At 43.8% G+C, this 16,842-nt stretch overlaps 1 protein-coding gene across 12 annotated transcripts in view; it reads left to right on the top strand.

The window, feature by feature from the left end:
* The first annotated feature begins 1,643 nt into the window (after positions 1–1,643).
* KTN1 (kinectin 1) overlaps positions 1,644–16,842 on the top strand; it is a 51,852-nt gene continuing 36,653 nt past the window's right edge. For 11 of the 12 annotated variants that reach the window (XM_066321549.1, XM_066321553.1, XM_066321555.1 and 8 more), the window contains exons 1-7: positions 1,644–2,197; positions 3,787–3,924; positions 6,268–6,435; positions 8,710–8,840; positions 11,223–11,339; positions 13,778–13,918; positions 15,712–15,818. In XM_066321549.1, the coding sequence (XP_066177646.1) occupies positions 1,675–2,197; positions 3,787–3,924; positions 6,268–6,435; positions 8,710–8,840; positions 11,223–11,339; positions 13,778–13,918; positions 15,712–15,818 (1,325 nt within the window). In that variant the 5' untranslated portion in view covers positions 1,644–1,674. The remainder of the gene's footprint in view (positions 2,198–3,786; positions 3,925–6,267; positions 6,436–8,709; positions 8,841–11,222; positions 11,340–13,777; positions 13,919–15,711; positions 15,819–16,842) is intronic. The other variant, XM_066321550.1, reaches the window with a different exon arrangement.

Below are 16,842 nucleotides of genomic sequence, written 5' to 3' on the forward strand. Positions count from 1 at the left end.
AGACTTAATGTTAAGACAACTGATGAATAATTAGTGTATTGAAGTCTTAGTCTTTTATTTGGATAACTTAATAGGCAAATTAGAGTTCCCAAGCCTTGCTTTCTGTGCTGCTCAATGTGCTGTACAAATATATTATCACAGTAATCCCTCTCTGTCCAGAAATTATTCTATATAACAACTATTCCCTCTTGAACCAGAGCCAGACTCCACACCGAGCTCTCTGCAGTCTGGTAGGATGCCACAAGCCAGTTTGTGACAGCAGCTTCCAAAACAGTCAGGAATTGAGGTAAAACAACTTTAAATGAGTAAATCCTCTGCCCAGAGGCAAGGAGAGCCTGTCCTCTGCCTGCACCATGCAGCTTCTGCGTGGACTTTATTCCCTGTGCCCTCGGTAGGCACATCTGTTTTCATTTTTCAAGCAGCAGTGGAAATATTCTGAGAAACCTGGGTTAAATCCCTTGCCTTTCATTCCCAAGAGGATGGGCGTCCCAAGGGACACTCGAGTTGAAGAGTCATTTTTCTCGTGTGTAGAGGAAAATGTAGTTGTGGTATGTGCTTCCCATGATGGCTTTTAAACTGAGTTGGATTGGGAATTGCACTTGCCTAATTAGTTTGGATTATGTCTGGATTTTTTTTCAATATTAGGTGGTGGCTGGGGTTTTTTGGGTTTATTTTCCTTCTTAGAACAAACAGTCTGGAGAAGATTTGGATTCTTCCTGCAAAAATTCAGGTCTGTTCATAGCAGTCAGTTGTGAAATGGGAAAATCTGGCTTGCTTTAACCCCAAAGTTTTTTTTTTTAAACATAGTTTTGACTTTTTCTTTAACTCTGTGGTTCCTGCTTTTTTAAAAAGAAAATAAACACAATGTTTGGGACAAAAATATTGTTTTCAGCAAATTATCCTGGAATCATCTGGTCTGTGTAAGTGCCCTGGAAGTTTTATCTTTTGAACATCACATGTTCAAAATAAGTATCAGATCTCCCTGTTTCCCCATAAATGTGTGGAATTTTTGTGAGTGTAAAGCTGGGTTTTAGACTTCAAAAAGCAGTTTTGAAAATACCTGATTCTTTATGGGTGACTACAGTTCAGGGCTCTCTCCTGTCCTTATTCCACTTCTGAAGCTGTCATAAATCTGGGAACAAAAGGAAGGTGAAATTTAACTCCCACTTGCCCGGATAAGAATCTTAATTCATTATGTTTGATTCATGGAGGTGAAAAAAAAAAAAAAAAAAAAAAGTGGTGTTCTGCATATACTAGTGCTTTACTTCACAGCCTCTGGAAGTGCTGTCTCATGTATTTCTGAAACCAAAAACTTTAACTTTATGAAAGTGACATGAGAAGAGTGAGGAAGATGAAGAAAAGGAGGGAAGGGAATTATTCTCTCCCTAGATCAGCAGTCTGGCAAACTGCACTTCCTCCTATCCAGGCCAACAACTTTGAAGCGAGTGGTAAATGATTCCAGAAGCTGTTCCATGGCTGATGTAGTTTGGTAATTTTATTAAAGCTACTTTGAGGCTACTCTGTAACAATGAGAAATCTTCTTTTATTATTGTAATTGGTGGAGGAAATAACGCTGAGGGGGAAAAACTGTTCAAAACCTAATTTTTCTCCTTTTTTTTTCCTCCTTTCTCCTGTAGGTTTTTTTTAAAGAAATCATAGCTAAGAAAAAGCACAATGGAGTTTTATGAGTCTACCTACTTCATCATCCTCATTCCTTCTGTGGTTATCACAGTCATCTTCCTCTTCTTCTGGCTTTTCATGAAAGAGACTTTGTACGATGAGGTCCTCGCCAAGCAGAAACGGGACCTAAAGTTCCCGCCGACCAAGGCCGACAAGAAGAAAACCGAGAAGAAGAAGAACAAGAAGAAAGAGGCTCAGAACGGGAACATCCACGAGTCTGACTCGGAGAGTGCCCCTCGGGACTTTAAGCTGTCTGATGCCCTGAGCACGGATGAGGAGCACGTTGCTGCTGTCCCCTCGGGCGTCCCCGAGGCCCCCGCCGGCCTCAGGGAGCGGAAGAAGAAGGAGAAGAAGCATAAGGCCAACCAAGACGATCATGTAACTAAGGACTCGGAAGGATCCAAGTCTTCAGGCAAGAAAGTAGATCCAGTCCCTGTTACAAAACAGCCCACTCCACCATGTGAACCAGCAGCAGCTAAGAAGAAGTCTGGGCAGAAGAAGCAGAAAAATGGAATGGGTATCTGATGTTGCATATGCTTCTTGCACAGAACGCCAAAACTGTGTTCTGCTTTTTGCAAGGCCACAGAGTGTCTCTCACAACTGTTCTGCCTGATCTCTACGGGGCAAAGCTCCTTTCTAACCTTCTCCTTTTTTCATGAGCTACTGCTTTTTTTTCCCCCCTGTTTTTCATCTGGCAGCAGTGCTCTGGTTTTCCTCCTCCCTTCCTTGCTTTCTTCTGCTAAAGATGAAGTGAAACAGAGTAGCTTGTTCCTCTGCTTTGCTCTGTGGTTTAGCTGCTTTGCTCTCAAATCAAAAGTTTGATTACCTGAGATGTTTTTGCTGTGTGCATTCTGAGCCAGGCTGTGAAAAAGTGGAATCCTAAGAGTGGTTGCTCTGATAAGGGAGGACATCTCAAGAAACCTCATAGCAGTCTGCAAAATAAATCACTATTTGAGTGCAGGCTTAGTGCACAGAGAGGTGTTTGGTGGCTGATTCATGGATTGGTGGTTGATCCATTGCTGTCCACTTGCTACACCTCTTTAACTGAATGGAACTCATGGTAAAACTGGTCTGACTGTTGTGACTGAAATATCCAACCTAGAACAGACCAAAAACGCATCAGAATCACTTCTGACTGTCTTTACCGTGTCCTCGGCAGATGACATGTCTCACTGTGGTTGTCTTGACTAGGAATAGAAGTGAAAAAAGAATAAAAATACCCAGTTCTAGAAATAAATGAAACCCAAGATATTTACAGATCCTCTTGTGAGATGCAGGCACAGCAGGTTTGCATAGGGAGTGAGGAAAAAGAATGACATTGCTGCTTGATGTGGTAATTTTTTTTCTTTTTTGGAAAAAAAAAAGGAGAAAAAAGACCCACCCACTACCAACAGAGAGAGTATCCAATCTTGTTTGTGGGTGTTCTCCAAAAATCTCTGTGGCACAGTTAAAATGTGGTCTGCAAGCACAGTTCGGAGGGCAGCCACAACGAACTCTTATCCTTGATTACAGGAGCTGACACCAGAGCCCTGTGCTGTGCGTGTCACCTCTGACAAGAATCTTAATATAGCACAGGCTGTCCAAAATGATAAAAAAAAATTCTCACTAGAAACTGCTTTTAAAAAGAACAGTTCCCTAATGGGGAAACACTTATTTTCTGCTTCTCACAGTCCCAGTAGCTATTGGGGGTGTGTGTTTAAAGTGCCCAAGTGGGTTCATGGAGGGGTAAAGTGCACTTCTAAATAAAAAACTAGTATGGGTAATACGTGCTGTCTGTCACAGTGAAATCTGGATTGGAGTTGTTAAACTGTTCCTTGCATTGCCGTGTGTTCTGCTTGCACGTGAGATTTCTGTCCTAAAAATCACTGGGTGCTGTGGCTCTTGACTCTGCTAAACCTTCCTGTTGCAATCTCTCACCTGATTGAGAACTGTGTGTGTATGTGAGTCTGTGTATGTATGTATATGTGGATAAATTTGTGTTCTGATTTAAAAGATGTGTGTTTGTTTCCCTGGGAGTGGCCAATTTGGTTATTACAGATCTGCTGGTTGAAAAGTAATGCTGCGTATATACAGAAGAGCATATATTGTCTTAATTGTCTGTTGCAGATGATCAAGACAGTAGGACTGATTCTGTTGTATCTCCTGCCAAAAAGCAAGAACCAGTGCTGCTCCACCAGGAGATAAAACAAGAAAATGTGTCGGGGAAGAAGAAGGTCTCTGCAAAGAAGCAGAAAGTTGATAATGGTAAGAATTCAGTCTGTGACATTGCTCTGATAAACCTGACTGTTAAACCTTTTTGCCATCCATGCTTCAGTTTCTCTTTCTTTGGAAAAGGAACTCGTAGAATAGTAACTCTTTTGATTTGAAAAGCAGGAATTCCACATAGGGAAGATTGCTGAGCCTGAGATCCTGTTGAATTTTATGAACATCTGGTACCACTGGAGCATAAGATAATGAATGTTGTGAACCTTTTTGAGCTCTCTTGGATGCTTGAATGAGGAGTAATGTGCAGACTTAAGAGTATAAGCTGAACAGGCTCTGAGCAAGGCATGTCTGGAACTGCTGCAGTCATCTGCCCCAAACAAGATTGCAGTTTTTTCAGCCAGTTGCTTTGACCACATTCCTCTCTTATTGTCCTTTTGTTGGCTGGCTCTTGCTCCAACATAAACTGTTCATCTTTGCTGTCAAGGCCTTCAGTGTTCGTCATCCCTTGTTCTCTGCCAAGATGCTGCTTCTTGTGTCCTCTTGGCTCACTGTGCCTGTGTGCGTGTGTGTGTGTTTTTCTCTGTTTTTTTCATTTTTTACAATGAGTGCTGTTGTGTCTGGCTTTTGGACACAGTGTGACCATGAAGCTCTGTGAGGCCACCTTGTTAGCTTCTCAAGACTCTTCTCTGCTGGGGCAGCTATGAAACTGAGGGGCTGCTTCTGGAGGACACGCTGTTTGCCCACTGTTCCCTTTATACTTTGGTCAGGTTATCAGGGTGCAGATCTGTTGTGGGCCCTGTTCAGTCCAGGTTGGAGTTCCAAGCACTGTAGGGTTCCTGTATAATTGAAAAACTCCTGTATGGTTCCTGTAAAAAGCCTACTGATGAGGAACTTAGCATATAATCACCCTTTATGGATGTTCTTTTGCTTTTTCTGATGGAAATGGGTGCATTGTACTTTTTTATAGGCCACATACTTATCTGTACGGCAATAAATATCAGTACTAGCTCAACCAGCAGCAAAGCTGAGCTGTCAGTGCTATAGGGCAGTGATTTGAATGCAAACTGTCTTCTTTTCAAGCCACCTCTCCCAAAATGATGGAGTAAAAATCCTGGTGGCCACCAGGATTGGCCAAGACATGACTGTGGGTATTTCATACTGCAAAATGTCTCATTGATGCAAAAAAAGGTTTTGAAAGAAGGGGAAGTTAATAAGGAAAGGAAGAAAAATATGAGCAGAGCAACTGCAGTAGCTGCTGGCTGTTTCTGTTGGAGGAGAGCTCTCCTCTCTTCCGAGCTTGCAGTGTACCTGCAGGTGTTTGCTGGCTGCTTAACTGGAGAGACAGCAGGTGACACAGAAAGGTCCATCTGGCCCATTCTCCTCCTTTGACAGCAACCAGAATTTAAGAGTGTTTTATAACTGGCTCTCAGGCAGCCTACACTGATGCCCAAAACATTGCATCCCACCCAGTTCCTCCCCTCTCTCTGCTGCAGCCTGGCATCTGTTGTCCATCAGCCCTGCAGTCTGGGCTGGCTGGGGCAGTGATTTTCCTGTTGGCCCATGCACAGCCTCTGGCGTCCTGCAGGCAGTGTGGAGCAGGAGCTGGACAAGCAGCAGCTGCAGCTCTGGCTGTGCCCCTTGCCCTAAGTCTGTCACTCCTGCTCTCCCCTTGCCTGCTTTTGTCTCTGCTGAAGAGCTCTTTGGGCAGAGGCTGCTCCTCACCATGGTGATCCAGTGGTGTGGGAGTGGAGACCTGGGGCTGGGCAGTACCTCTGGGTAGCTCTCTGCATGTTAATGATGCCCAAAGCCTGCTCTGACAGCTGAGAGATCTTCATTAAGTACAGTGGAGTCTGCATGCAAAATAAGCTCGATTGCTGCCCTTGCTGCATGTTCTGCCTAAGTGGTTGTGTTCACAAGTGATGTAATCCATGAAAATGCTGGCAGTGAAGTGCCAGCTTTTAACAGAATAGGGACAAAAGGCTTTACTCATATTTTAGGGATGCTGAATGATTTCTTGCACAGCCACAAGTAAAACCATGACATTGATGCCACGTGCAACTTTCTTACTAAAATGAAATGAAAGTCAAACGCGAAGGTTCTTCTCTTCTTCTTGTTAAAATGCTGAAAGACAGCTTTGGAAGTAGAAATTTAATTGAAGCTATTAAATTGCTATGCATCAGAGACCTTTATTTAATGGACTTTAATGAGTTAAAAGACCTTTAATGAGTTAAACTGTGAAGGATAATAGAAATGGAGAGTATAACTAGCTATTGAGGTTAGAGATGCTTTACTTCAGCTCTTAATATGTTAGGCACCTTTTCTAAAAATGTTGGTGTCAGTTATTAAAAAGCTTTAACCCATCCTGTGGACTTATGATTACAGTTTTGGTGGATGAACCTCTTATTCAAGCAACTACTTATATTCCTTTGATGGATAATTCTGACTCAGGCCCTTTGGAAAAGCGTGAGCCAGTTGAAGTTGTAAAACACAATGTGAATGAGGGCATCCAGAAGAGCAGTGGCAAGAAACTGAAGAATGAAACAGATAAAGGTAAGAAACTGATCATTCAGTCTGTTTCTGGCACAGCTTGCTTGCAAACTTCAATAGGGAAAAGGGGAGGGGGATCCTCACTGATGTAATGCAAGGAGAGGATTTGAGGAAAACATTGTGGCTGCAGGATGCTCTTCTTGTGTGTGCTCATTTCTGCCTTGTCTTTGGCACTGTGGAAAGGGCTCTGTGCCATCTGAATCTTTTCAGCTCTGACTGGGCTTTTGTGTCCCCAGTGAGCAAAGGGGTGATCACAGACCACACAGATGCAGCGAAAGAGTTCACAGAGGAGAGTTCAGACACTGCTCACAGGGATGGACTCCAAACCCAGGGCCTTCAGCACAAGCTCTTGGAGTCTGCTGGAGGCTGGAAGGGCAGCCTGCATGCTCTAGGGCTGTTCATGGAGCTATCTGAGGCTGACCCAGTGCAATACAGAGTGACCTGAAACAGATTGTCAGTGGAGAGAGTCTGGCAATTTCTAGGGAGACTCCGAATTTTCCCTGCAGTGCAGCTGGAATTGGTTGGGGCAGGGGAACTTCCTTCATACTCTCCCACAAATGCCTGGAGTGATTAATGAGTATTGTGTTCTCCTCTGAAGCTTTAAATAGGCCTCTGACCATCTCATGGCCTGACAAACTTACTGAGCCATGAGGTGAGACCTCAAATTTGTGAGCAGCCAGAGAGAAGCTGGGCAGCTGAGCAGTGACACCCAGCTCAGGTTTGGGCAGAAGGCTGATTATTCAGCATTGCCTGGTCACTCACTTCACTCTTTGGAACCTCTCTTTTTTAGTCTTTTCTCCTAAAATGCCCCCTCGAAAGCTTCCTGGCAGCTCTTTAATTGGATTCCCACATTCCTGAGGCTCCTCATGTGCTTCTGGCCCAGTGGCTGCACGTTACTGTCCTGCAGCATCAAAGCCTCTCACGTGCAGCCGTCTCTTCTCATTTTCTCTGCACACTGTGACCTTCTCCATGAACTCCTAATTCTCCTGTGTCAGCTGGGATTTGCCCTCCCGATATAGAAATCTTGCCCTGCTCTAGTTGTAAGCTCCTTGGATGCAAGGGCAAGGTCTGTGCCTTCAGGGAACACAGGGCTGGGGCAGGTCCTGGCCCAGCTGTGATCAGTTCCAGCTCACCGGGCTGTGGTCTCAGGATCTTGGCATATTCCTGGTAACAGCATCACTGATGATGTCAATGCAGCACTGATGTGAGCTGAAGTGAGGACTAAGTTGGGTTTAGGACTAGGAGAGAGGGTGCTAGAATTCCTCAGCACTCCCTCCTCATGCTCTGTTGTTCAGTGATTTTATGCTTGATAATTTCTTTTAGGACGTAGTGTCACTGCTGCTTCTTCGTTCTTTGCTTCTTTTTCTGACAGATCTTTGGGTTTGATGTGTAACTTGATTTCAGGGGCATGTTTAGCATCTGTGGTGAGAAACCCAGACCTCTCTCCATGTTCTGTGGGATAATTTCTGACCAAGCATCACTTTTAAGCTTGTGCTTTTTTTAATTCTGCCCATCCCTTCACATGCTTTTTGGGCACTGATGAATATTTGGCAGGGATATAGGGTGCCTTGGTCTTGTGCTCCCATTTCCTGGAGTCAGAGGGCCACCTAATGACCTGTCTGTGAGCAGCCTGTTTGTGAGCAGTGTTTTTTTGTTAGAGAACAGTTCAGTTGAATTGTCTTTCCTTGTGTGTGTCTTTTTAAACACTTGGTCAGCCGTTAAGAGGGATCTTAACAGATTTATCTTCTTACTGCTGAACTCTTCTTGCAGCAGTTCCCTCAATCTAAATTTGGAAGTTAATATTTTTGCCTTCCATATATTGTAATCAAAAATGTGCCAGTTTTTAAATTAATTAACTTGTCATGTGCATATTGCTTGTGCAGCCAGGCTGTCCTCCAAATTGAGAGCTCAGTTTAAATTACTGTCATGATACACTGGAAAGGACTCCTCAATTTTTCACATTTATGCTATTTTTTTTCCTCCAAAAATCTGTGTTATGCTTTGTCTTCTTGTGAGCAGCACTATAAACGTTACCAACTGTGCAAACAAAGTGGTGGGATTTTCTCTTTTCCCAAAACTATCAGCTGGCAGATTGTTATCGGGTTTAAATTGGAGAGATGTTGTTTTTGCTGAGTGTTCATGACCTCTTGCTTCTTGGCATTTCAGACTGGAATTAAACATAATGCATAATGATACCCCATCACATGCTGTTTCAAGGCAAAATAAATAATTCTGTATGGAGTCCAAAGTAAATAAATCCTCCCTTCTGTGTTGCAGAGAATGCTGAAGTAAAATTCAAGGATTTTGTAACATCCATGAAGAATATGATCTTCTCTGAAGACGAGGCCCGTTGTGTAGTAGAGGTGTTAAAGGAAAAATCTGGTGCAATTCATGATTTCTTGCAAAAGGTGAATGACTGTGGAGTGTCGGGGGGAAGATGAAACTTATTAAACAAACAGAAATTGGAAGAGGTGCTGTCAGATCAGCTCTGTCAGCATTCTGTTGTGATCTGGGGACTCTGTCTTTGGAAGACACTCCTCTCCAGCTGCCCTGTGCTTGCCTTGCATGCAGGAATGAGCTGTCAGATGCCTTTGTGCTGCCATCTGCCATGCCAGGGGTGGCTCTGGCCACTTGGAAAGAGCAGGTATGGCCATGGAGAGCAGGGAATAAAGCAGGAATGCTGCTGCTGATGCATGTGTTTTGGCACAGGGAAGGATGGCCAGTGACTTTTGAGAGAAATCTTTCCCAAATGTGTAAATAGGATAAAGCTATGGGAGGAATTCAGAACAAGCTGCTGTGGCTGTGCACTTCATCAGCAAGTTCTGTGTTTTGCAAGTCTATACAATGTAGTTTGACTTCTTTGGATATTTTTCATAGGATTGTAGGGCAATTCAGGTTTGGGATCCAGCCTCATAACTTCAAGCAGGGCCAGCGCTGAGGTCAGCCCACACTGCTCAGGACTTTATCCAGTCTGGATATCTTGAAGCCTTCAGGGAATGGGACTGCAAAACCCCCCTGGGCAACCTGTGCCAGTGCTTGGCAGTTCTTTTTAACTCTTGTAGTCAAGACAGAAGAGAATGGTGTCCACCAGTATCTTATCAATGCAGGATCACACAATCCTTGGGGTTGCAAGGGAGCTCTGGAGGCCATCCAGTCCAAGCCACTGGCCAAGGCAGGGTCATCTGGAGCGGGTGACACAGGAATGTGGGCAGGTGGATTTGGCATGTCTCCAGAGAGGGAAACTCCACCCCTTCCCTAGACAGCTGTTCCAGGTCTCTGCCATCCTCCAGGGAAAGCAGCTCTTCCTCATGTTGAGGTGAAATTTGTGTTTTAGTTTGTGGCCATTGCTCCTCAGCCTGTTGCTGGGCACGCACCTACTCCTCCCTGCCATGACTCACTGTGGGTGTCACTTTGTGCTTGTCACATCCCGTGTGTCACACTTGGACTCTTGCAATCCTGTGTTCTTCTGCAGATGTCGTACCAGAGCAGAAATGCAGAACTGGCCTGTGTCAGTCCAGTTAATGCAATATACAATCATAACAACAATTTGGACAGGGAGGGGTGTTGGGAGTCTGTGCAGTCCAGCTGCCTGCCCGGAACAGGTACAACGCTGAATTCTGAGCAAGTTGCTCAGGGATTTGTCCAGTTGCATCTTGAAAACCTCCAAGGACCAAACGCAGTAGTGCTACCCTTGGAATGGTGTTGTCTGTTCAAGCAACCACCCAGCTTGCTGTGGTTTTTTTCTTTCTTTTAAAGGAAGGTTTGGTGTGAAAGCTGAACCTAACCTTTAGGATGAAAACGAGTTCCTGGTTTTGTACACAACAAAAAAAATGTGGGTTTCTGTAGGTGGAAGTGTGAATTGTGTTCTCTCTATAGCTTATGCAAGTTACTGACTGTGTGTTTGTACTGCAGGGTGTGCACATTACCACTAAAGGAGAATTTCCAAACAAATTCAGTGTCCATTTATAGGACTGACACTTCTTTCCTTCTTCAGTTATCAGACTTCAGTGAGGGAAGTCCAAGTAGTCCAACCTCCTCCTCAAAGCAGCACCAACTCTGAGGTTAGCACAGGCTGCTCAGGGCTTTATCCAGTCTGGGCTTGAAACCTTCAAGGGCTGAGACTGCACACCCACTCTGGGCAGCCATCACACTTCACTGAGTCCAATCCGAGCACAAACACCTGGAATTTGTGCTCTTTATTACATTTATTTTATTTGTAGGGCTAGTATGCAAGTAGCAGGACCATGGGGTTGTTCCTCTAGGTTTATTCCCTGGAATATCTCTGAAACTTTGTGCCAGCAGAAATGTAATTACATCAGCTGGAGGCTCTCCTGGGAAGTGGAAGGAGACACCAGATCAGTGTTTTCTTTTCCCTTCGTGGTGAGATATTTCAAGCCATTACATTTGTTGGATTATACCTGCTCTGAGCATGCACCAACTGATCTTGGAAGTCCTTCCAACCGCAGCTATTGACTGATTCAGCATCCCTGCATCTTTTCCCACTGTTTCTCTTAATGGCTGTTCTTTATTTGCCCCACTGCCACCACAGCAGCTCTCTTCCAATGGGAAGCACCTTAAGAGCCCATTTACTCTCTTAATTGGTTTCTATGCTTTGAAAATGCCTTTCTTTGCCTGGTGAAGTGGGATCCATTAGTGGCAGAGCTGGGTACCGTGGTGCAGATGGAAAATTTGGGGGCAGGAGGGGGTGTTTCCTCCTCTCAGGTTTGCTCTGCTGCCTTTTAGTGTGCTGTGCCATTACTTGTGGTTATTTTTATGTCATCCTGCTGCAGGCCAGCAAGGCTGAGACAGCTGCAGCTCTGCACCAGCTCCAGGACAAGGAGAAGATGCTCGCAGCGATGAAGGAGGAGGCAGCTGTTGCGAAGGAGCAGTGCAAGCAGCTCTCCCAGGTAAATATTGAGGTGTTCATGGGTATAGAGAGGAGCAGGGGTTTGTAGGACCAGCAGCCAGAAAATGTGGTTTACTGAATTTAGTATAAGCCAAAAAGTGCAATATTTTTACTGGAAAAGTTTACCAAGACACTACGTTTGATTTTACAATGTATTTATGCAATTTCTTTCCAGTAGTTTTTCCAGGGAGTTCATTTACTGAGACTTGTGTACTGAGCTTGTTTTTCTTGTCAAATGGTTACTTTTAAAGCACTTCCTTCACTGCAATGAGACTGTTCTGTGGATGCAAATATTAAATGTCTTTCCTGCAGTGGAGTTTTAATTTGGTCCATATTGTAGCATTCACGTGGCTGTGTGCTTCTAGGCACAACAATCATTGGTTTTCTTCAAGAAGGAAGATACAGAAAGTGCAGACTGCTTTCTTAGCACCTGGAGGTCCAGCTCTGATTGCTTTGGACTTGGAGGCTGATGCATCACTGTCAAAACCAGTTTATGAAAATTTACCTTTTTATGAACGTTTCAGAGGAAAACAGTTACGGTAGACCAAATAATGAGGCAGATACAGACTGAATTTTGGAGTATTGGGAAGAAAGATTTATGTGTTTTGGCTGACCTGGAAACACATGAGCATTAGATTTGGGAAGGCCATGTTGTGGGACAAAATTTGGGCACAGGAAAGCTGGGTGGCCAAAGGTTGGGAGCAGAGTGGCCAGAGGATACAGGAGTTGGGAGCCTTGGGAGATGAGAAGGGAAGAAGGGAAGTGGGTATTGTGGGAGGTCCTGGCAGGGCACAGGTGTTTACAAGTGGTATCAAGAGCTTTGGGATAGTCAATGTGTAACTGTATGGAGAAGGGCATGGTGATGTGTTTGGAGGGGAAAAAAAGAAACTGGCTCAGGACTGCAGAATCAAACTGGAGAGGGATCTGCTGCCAAAGTAGCAGAGGGAATGGATGAAGGAATCAGAGTGTGGGAAATGCAGATGTGGTTGGGGAAAAAACATCTGCAAAGTAGTGCTTGTAAAGGAGAGGCAGGAGCTGTTGAGAGGTAGGAGTCATAGGGGGTTTTTCCCATCTGGATTGGGGAAGGGAAAAGCTGGGAGAAAATGGATAAAAGCAAAGTTGCTGCATTGCTGAAGTATCAGGATAAACAAGGGATAAACCTCAGCTTGACTGATAAAAGCTCTTATCTTCCAGTTAATGTGTTTCTCTGAAAACACTGTCAAAAGCTAAAGGTGCTTTAAGGTGCAGAACAATTCCTGCAGGGATCTTGATAAAGATAATACCTGGAGAGGATAAATGAGAGCAAGACCTGAGTACCTCAAGACTCAGAGGTATTTGGCAAAACACAAACTGAGGAGAAATTAATCTTCCTGGGATCTCTGGTTCTGCCCTGACGGGGTAGCTGAGTTACTGAAAGCTGCAAGTGAATGGTGGGATTGGTGTAGGATAGAGGAGGCCGCAGTGTGTCTTGGTGCCTTTCTTTTAATTGCATCTTAGTTAAAAAACAAAACACAGAGAAAGATTTGTTTCAAGCTGTCTGTATTGTATTTGCAGAAGTGGCTTAAAACTTGTTTGATCTACAGGACAGACTAGCTTTTATTTAAACTAAAAGGTGAAAAAGTCTATAATTACTACAAGGAGATGGAGGGTATTCAGGCTAATAATTTAGAGTGCCTAAATTGTGTCAGGGCTCCCTGGCAATGTTAGGAGCTGTGTGGCTGGAAACACCTGAAGCTCGGGTGGTACAAATTCCGATTTGTGTGATGGGAGCTGCTGAAAGCTGCACTTAATGTTTTTGCTTACTGCAGCAAGTGCATTTATATTGCAGAGGAGCAGCTCTGTGGATTTCTCAGGTGTCTGAGTTGAATTACTGGCTAATAAAAGATTAAAAAGCAATGTGTATTTTCATCTGAAAGCTCTGATATGGCATCATGCTGGTGGGATTCAGGGCTTCTCTGGCCTTTGTAGTGTACTAATAGCCCATCTCCTGTGGCAAAGCTGTTGGCTTTGCAACCTCCTACAAAGCAATTATTTTGTTCTAAAGTGCTCTATTTTGCCATGGTGCTTTACCTGTGTTCTTCCATTTTGTTAAACTTGGGATGAAAATCTAAGCTTTGTCCTCTGTCATATCAGTTGTTTTAGTTGTTAGGACCCTGATTTGGCCAGACCTCATAGAAATAAGACTCCCATCTCTTCTGTGACAATGCAAGATCAGTGTTTAAACTGGCAAACTTTTTAATAAATGAGAGATTTGTGGTCATACAGGATCAGGTAAGGTTTGGGAAGTTTGGTCTGATTCTGTAAATTTGCTGAAGGAAGATTTGATGCTGACTTCGGTTTGATGGACACTTGCTGTGTTTCTAGTTCTCTTAAAGACTGAGCCTTCAGAAAGCAGCAGTGGGTGACTTGTTTCCCTTTTCCTGTCGCTCCCCACCCCAGGAGCTGGTTGCAGAGAAGGAGAGGAATGGTTTGCTCACGGCCAAGATGCGTGAGCGCATCAACGCGCTGGAGAAGGAACACGGCACCTTCCAGAGCAAAATCCACGTCAGCTACCAAGAGTCTCAGCAGATGAAGATAAAGGTAAATGCTTTGCCAAAACTGCTGGATGCTCATGCACAAGCAGATAGATGGGTGCTGGGAAGTCACCACAAAACTTTGTGGCAGCTTCCTGATTTGAAAGAAAGGCAGGGTGTTCTCACAGGTGACTTCTGTGGTGTGTAAAGCCCAGTGCTAGCTTAGTTACTTTTCCTTCCTGGTGTTCTGCTGAATTGTTATTCAATTAAAGTGTGAAGTCTAATTGAAATACTCAGCTTAAGGGAGCCACTAATGCTGATGATCATTTAGCAGCAGATAAATGTCTCTGAGATTATAGTACAGGATGACAACATAGCTAATACACATGAAATATCATTGCCTGAGGGAGTGCTTTGCTGGAAATATTTGAAGAGCAGCCACTTGTATTTTTTTAAGACTCTTGTTACTTTGTATTGTAATTGCTTTATGGAATGACCTTAGGAGGGTTTGTTTCATCAGATTAAAGAGTTTAGCTTAGAATTTTTGAAGGAAAATGGCCCATCTTATGTTTAGATTTCATTCTAGTCATTCTTTCCTGTGTGGATGTCACAGCATTAAGCCCAACATGTGAACTTCTCAACTTCAAAATTGTATTTTCTGTCTTGGCCTTTTGGAGAGTAGCATCTCTGCAGTTTTGGAGCAGAGGAAACCTCATTGAAAGCTGTGTAGATAACTGGACAAGGGGAGGGTCGTGCAGCTGGCTGGGGAAGTGGAAGGAGACCTGGTTACACCTGGGAGACTTCAGCAAGTGCTACTGTCCCAGACTGAGCTGGAGAAATACAAAAGATCCAGTTTGGTCCTGCTCCCTCTGCTGATGTGCTGCAGCATGGCAGAGGAACTAAAAAAGGTCACAGCTTCCAGATGGATGGGGTTTGCTTCTCTTGGGATCTTGTTGGCATTAAAAAACAAAACAGGTGAGGAAAAGAACCCTCCAGTAAATGTCCAAGGCCCAGCTTCTTACGTTTGTTGGGGCAGAACTGGAGGTGACTGCTCTACAAGGGACTGCTCCCTGCTGCTGTGGTTTTTACACTAACATTTATTTGGATTTTCCAATGTAAGAAGTGGTCACTGATGAAGCTGGGGTTTGGATTTGTGTCAGCCATATCTACAAACTGGCACTGATAAAGGAAGAGTGCTGTGTGTGCTTGAGGATTTTCAGAGCAGACTTTTGGGCTCCAAGAGCAGCTCTGCTATGTTTGCATATGCACAGTCCATTTTTTCTCTTTGAATCCTGTCTTCTGATTTTGTTCACACTCTTCTGAACCTTGGGTTATCAAGGCTTCTTCCTGCCTCAGTTTGGAACCTTGCTGAAAATCAGAATATGAGATGAGGACTAGCCTTTTGCAATTTGCCTGCTAAAATCTGTGTATTCTTAGTTATTTGTTACTTTTCCTGGTTTGTAGAAAGGAACAGCAAACGATGTTTATCTGATGATAATTCACAGCATGTTTGTTTTATTTCCCTTTGGAAAAATAATATATTGGTATTCAGTTATTGATAGATATCCCAGGTTATGTAGCTGAGCAATTGGTATTCTGAATAACATTTATGCAGTCTTTTTAAATGATAAAAAAAAGGTTGCCTTCATAAGGTTGATGCACTGGTATTAAAGGAAACCTGTGCTTTGATTTGAGTATGAGGGTCTCAGCAGCACAGTTTAATTTAAGAATTGGTGTGTGAGGAAGGAACAAAATTATTGTGATACCTTACCTACTTCTACAAGCTGCCTTTTTTTTTTTTTTTTCCTAATTGCTCCTTAGCTTAATTTTTTATGGAGTTGATCTTTCTTTTCCCATCAGTTCCAGCAGCTCCGTGAGCAGATGGAGGCAGAAATAAGCCACCTGAAGCAGGAAAATGGTATCCTGAGAGATGCTGTCAGCACTTCCACCAATCAAATGGAGAGCAAGTATGTTGGCTGCTATTTGGAGCTCTGTGTTTTTGAGCCTCCCCTGAAGAGTTGTTCTGGCTTCTGCTTCTTTTGTTTCCAAGTCCTTGGCTGTCTCTGAATTAGTAGTTAAGATGGGAACACAGATATTTTGGGCTGGACAGGTAGCTGGTGGTGTTTGCATTGAGCCAGGGCTTTCAGAACAAATAATTACCTTTTTTTCCACCTTGAAGCCTGAGCTTTTAGGCTGTGGTGCTGAGGCTTTAAGAGAAAAAAGTACAGGAGTGCACAGGCACTTCTGGTGTTTTTGGCAGGCTGTGTATCCTTCCCCTGGGGCTTTAGGAGATGTGCTGGTTGTTGCCTCTTGGAAGAACTAAACTTGAAATATCAATACCCTGCAGTTACCGATGCTGCTGGGGTGGCACTTGGATTTATCTGCTGGTGGTGCAAGTGTTTGGAGAAACAAAAACTGTCTTTTGTAAGTTCTGACTTGGGCTGCCCATTAGCTGGCAGGGAGGATTTTGTGCCTTGTGCAGGTAAAAGATGAGCACCCTGGTTAAGCTGTGTAGAAGACAAAACTGACACAATATACTCTCTCATATATTTGTTACTGAATGTCAAGTGCTCAGAGAAGGGTGTGGAATCCTCATTTTAGGTGTCCTGTTCATTTAAATGAAGCGCCATTGTCTTTCAGATAGTTATCCTGCAAAGGCTTTAACTCCAGCAAACTTGAGATAAAAATGAAATGCTTTTTCCTTGCTTAGACACAAGGGGAACCTCTTAAAATTCTCCTCTTGGGCTGAATGACTGCATCATCTCTCTCAGCTGAGAAAGTGCATCAGATACCTCTATAAGTTAGTAGTCAGACCAAGGCCAGGAGGCAACAAGTATTCTGAAGAAATGTGTGCAGTTATTATTCCAGGAGAAGTAGTCCTCAGCAAGCCTGAGATCAATAATCCTGTGTGGCAAGAGGAAAAGGATGCAAATCTCGATTCAAGACCTTTCCTTATGCTGAGCCTCTTTAGTTTACATCAGCCTGCCCAAA

This window comes from Sylvia atricapilla, chromosome 6 (genome assembly GCF_009819655.1).
Source record: "Sylvia atricapilla isolate bSylAtr1 chromosome 6, bSylAtr1.pri, whole genome shotgun sequence".
NCBI classification, from domain to species: Eukaryota; Metazoa; Chordata; class Aves; order Passeriformes; family Sylviidae; genus Sylvia; species Sylvia atricapilla.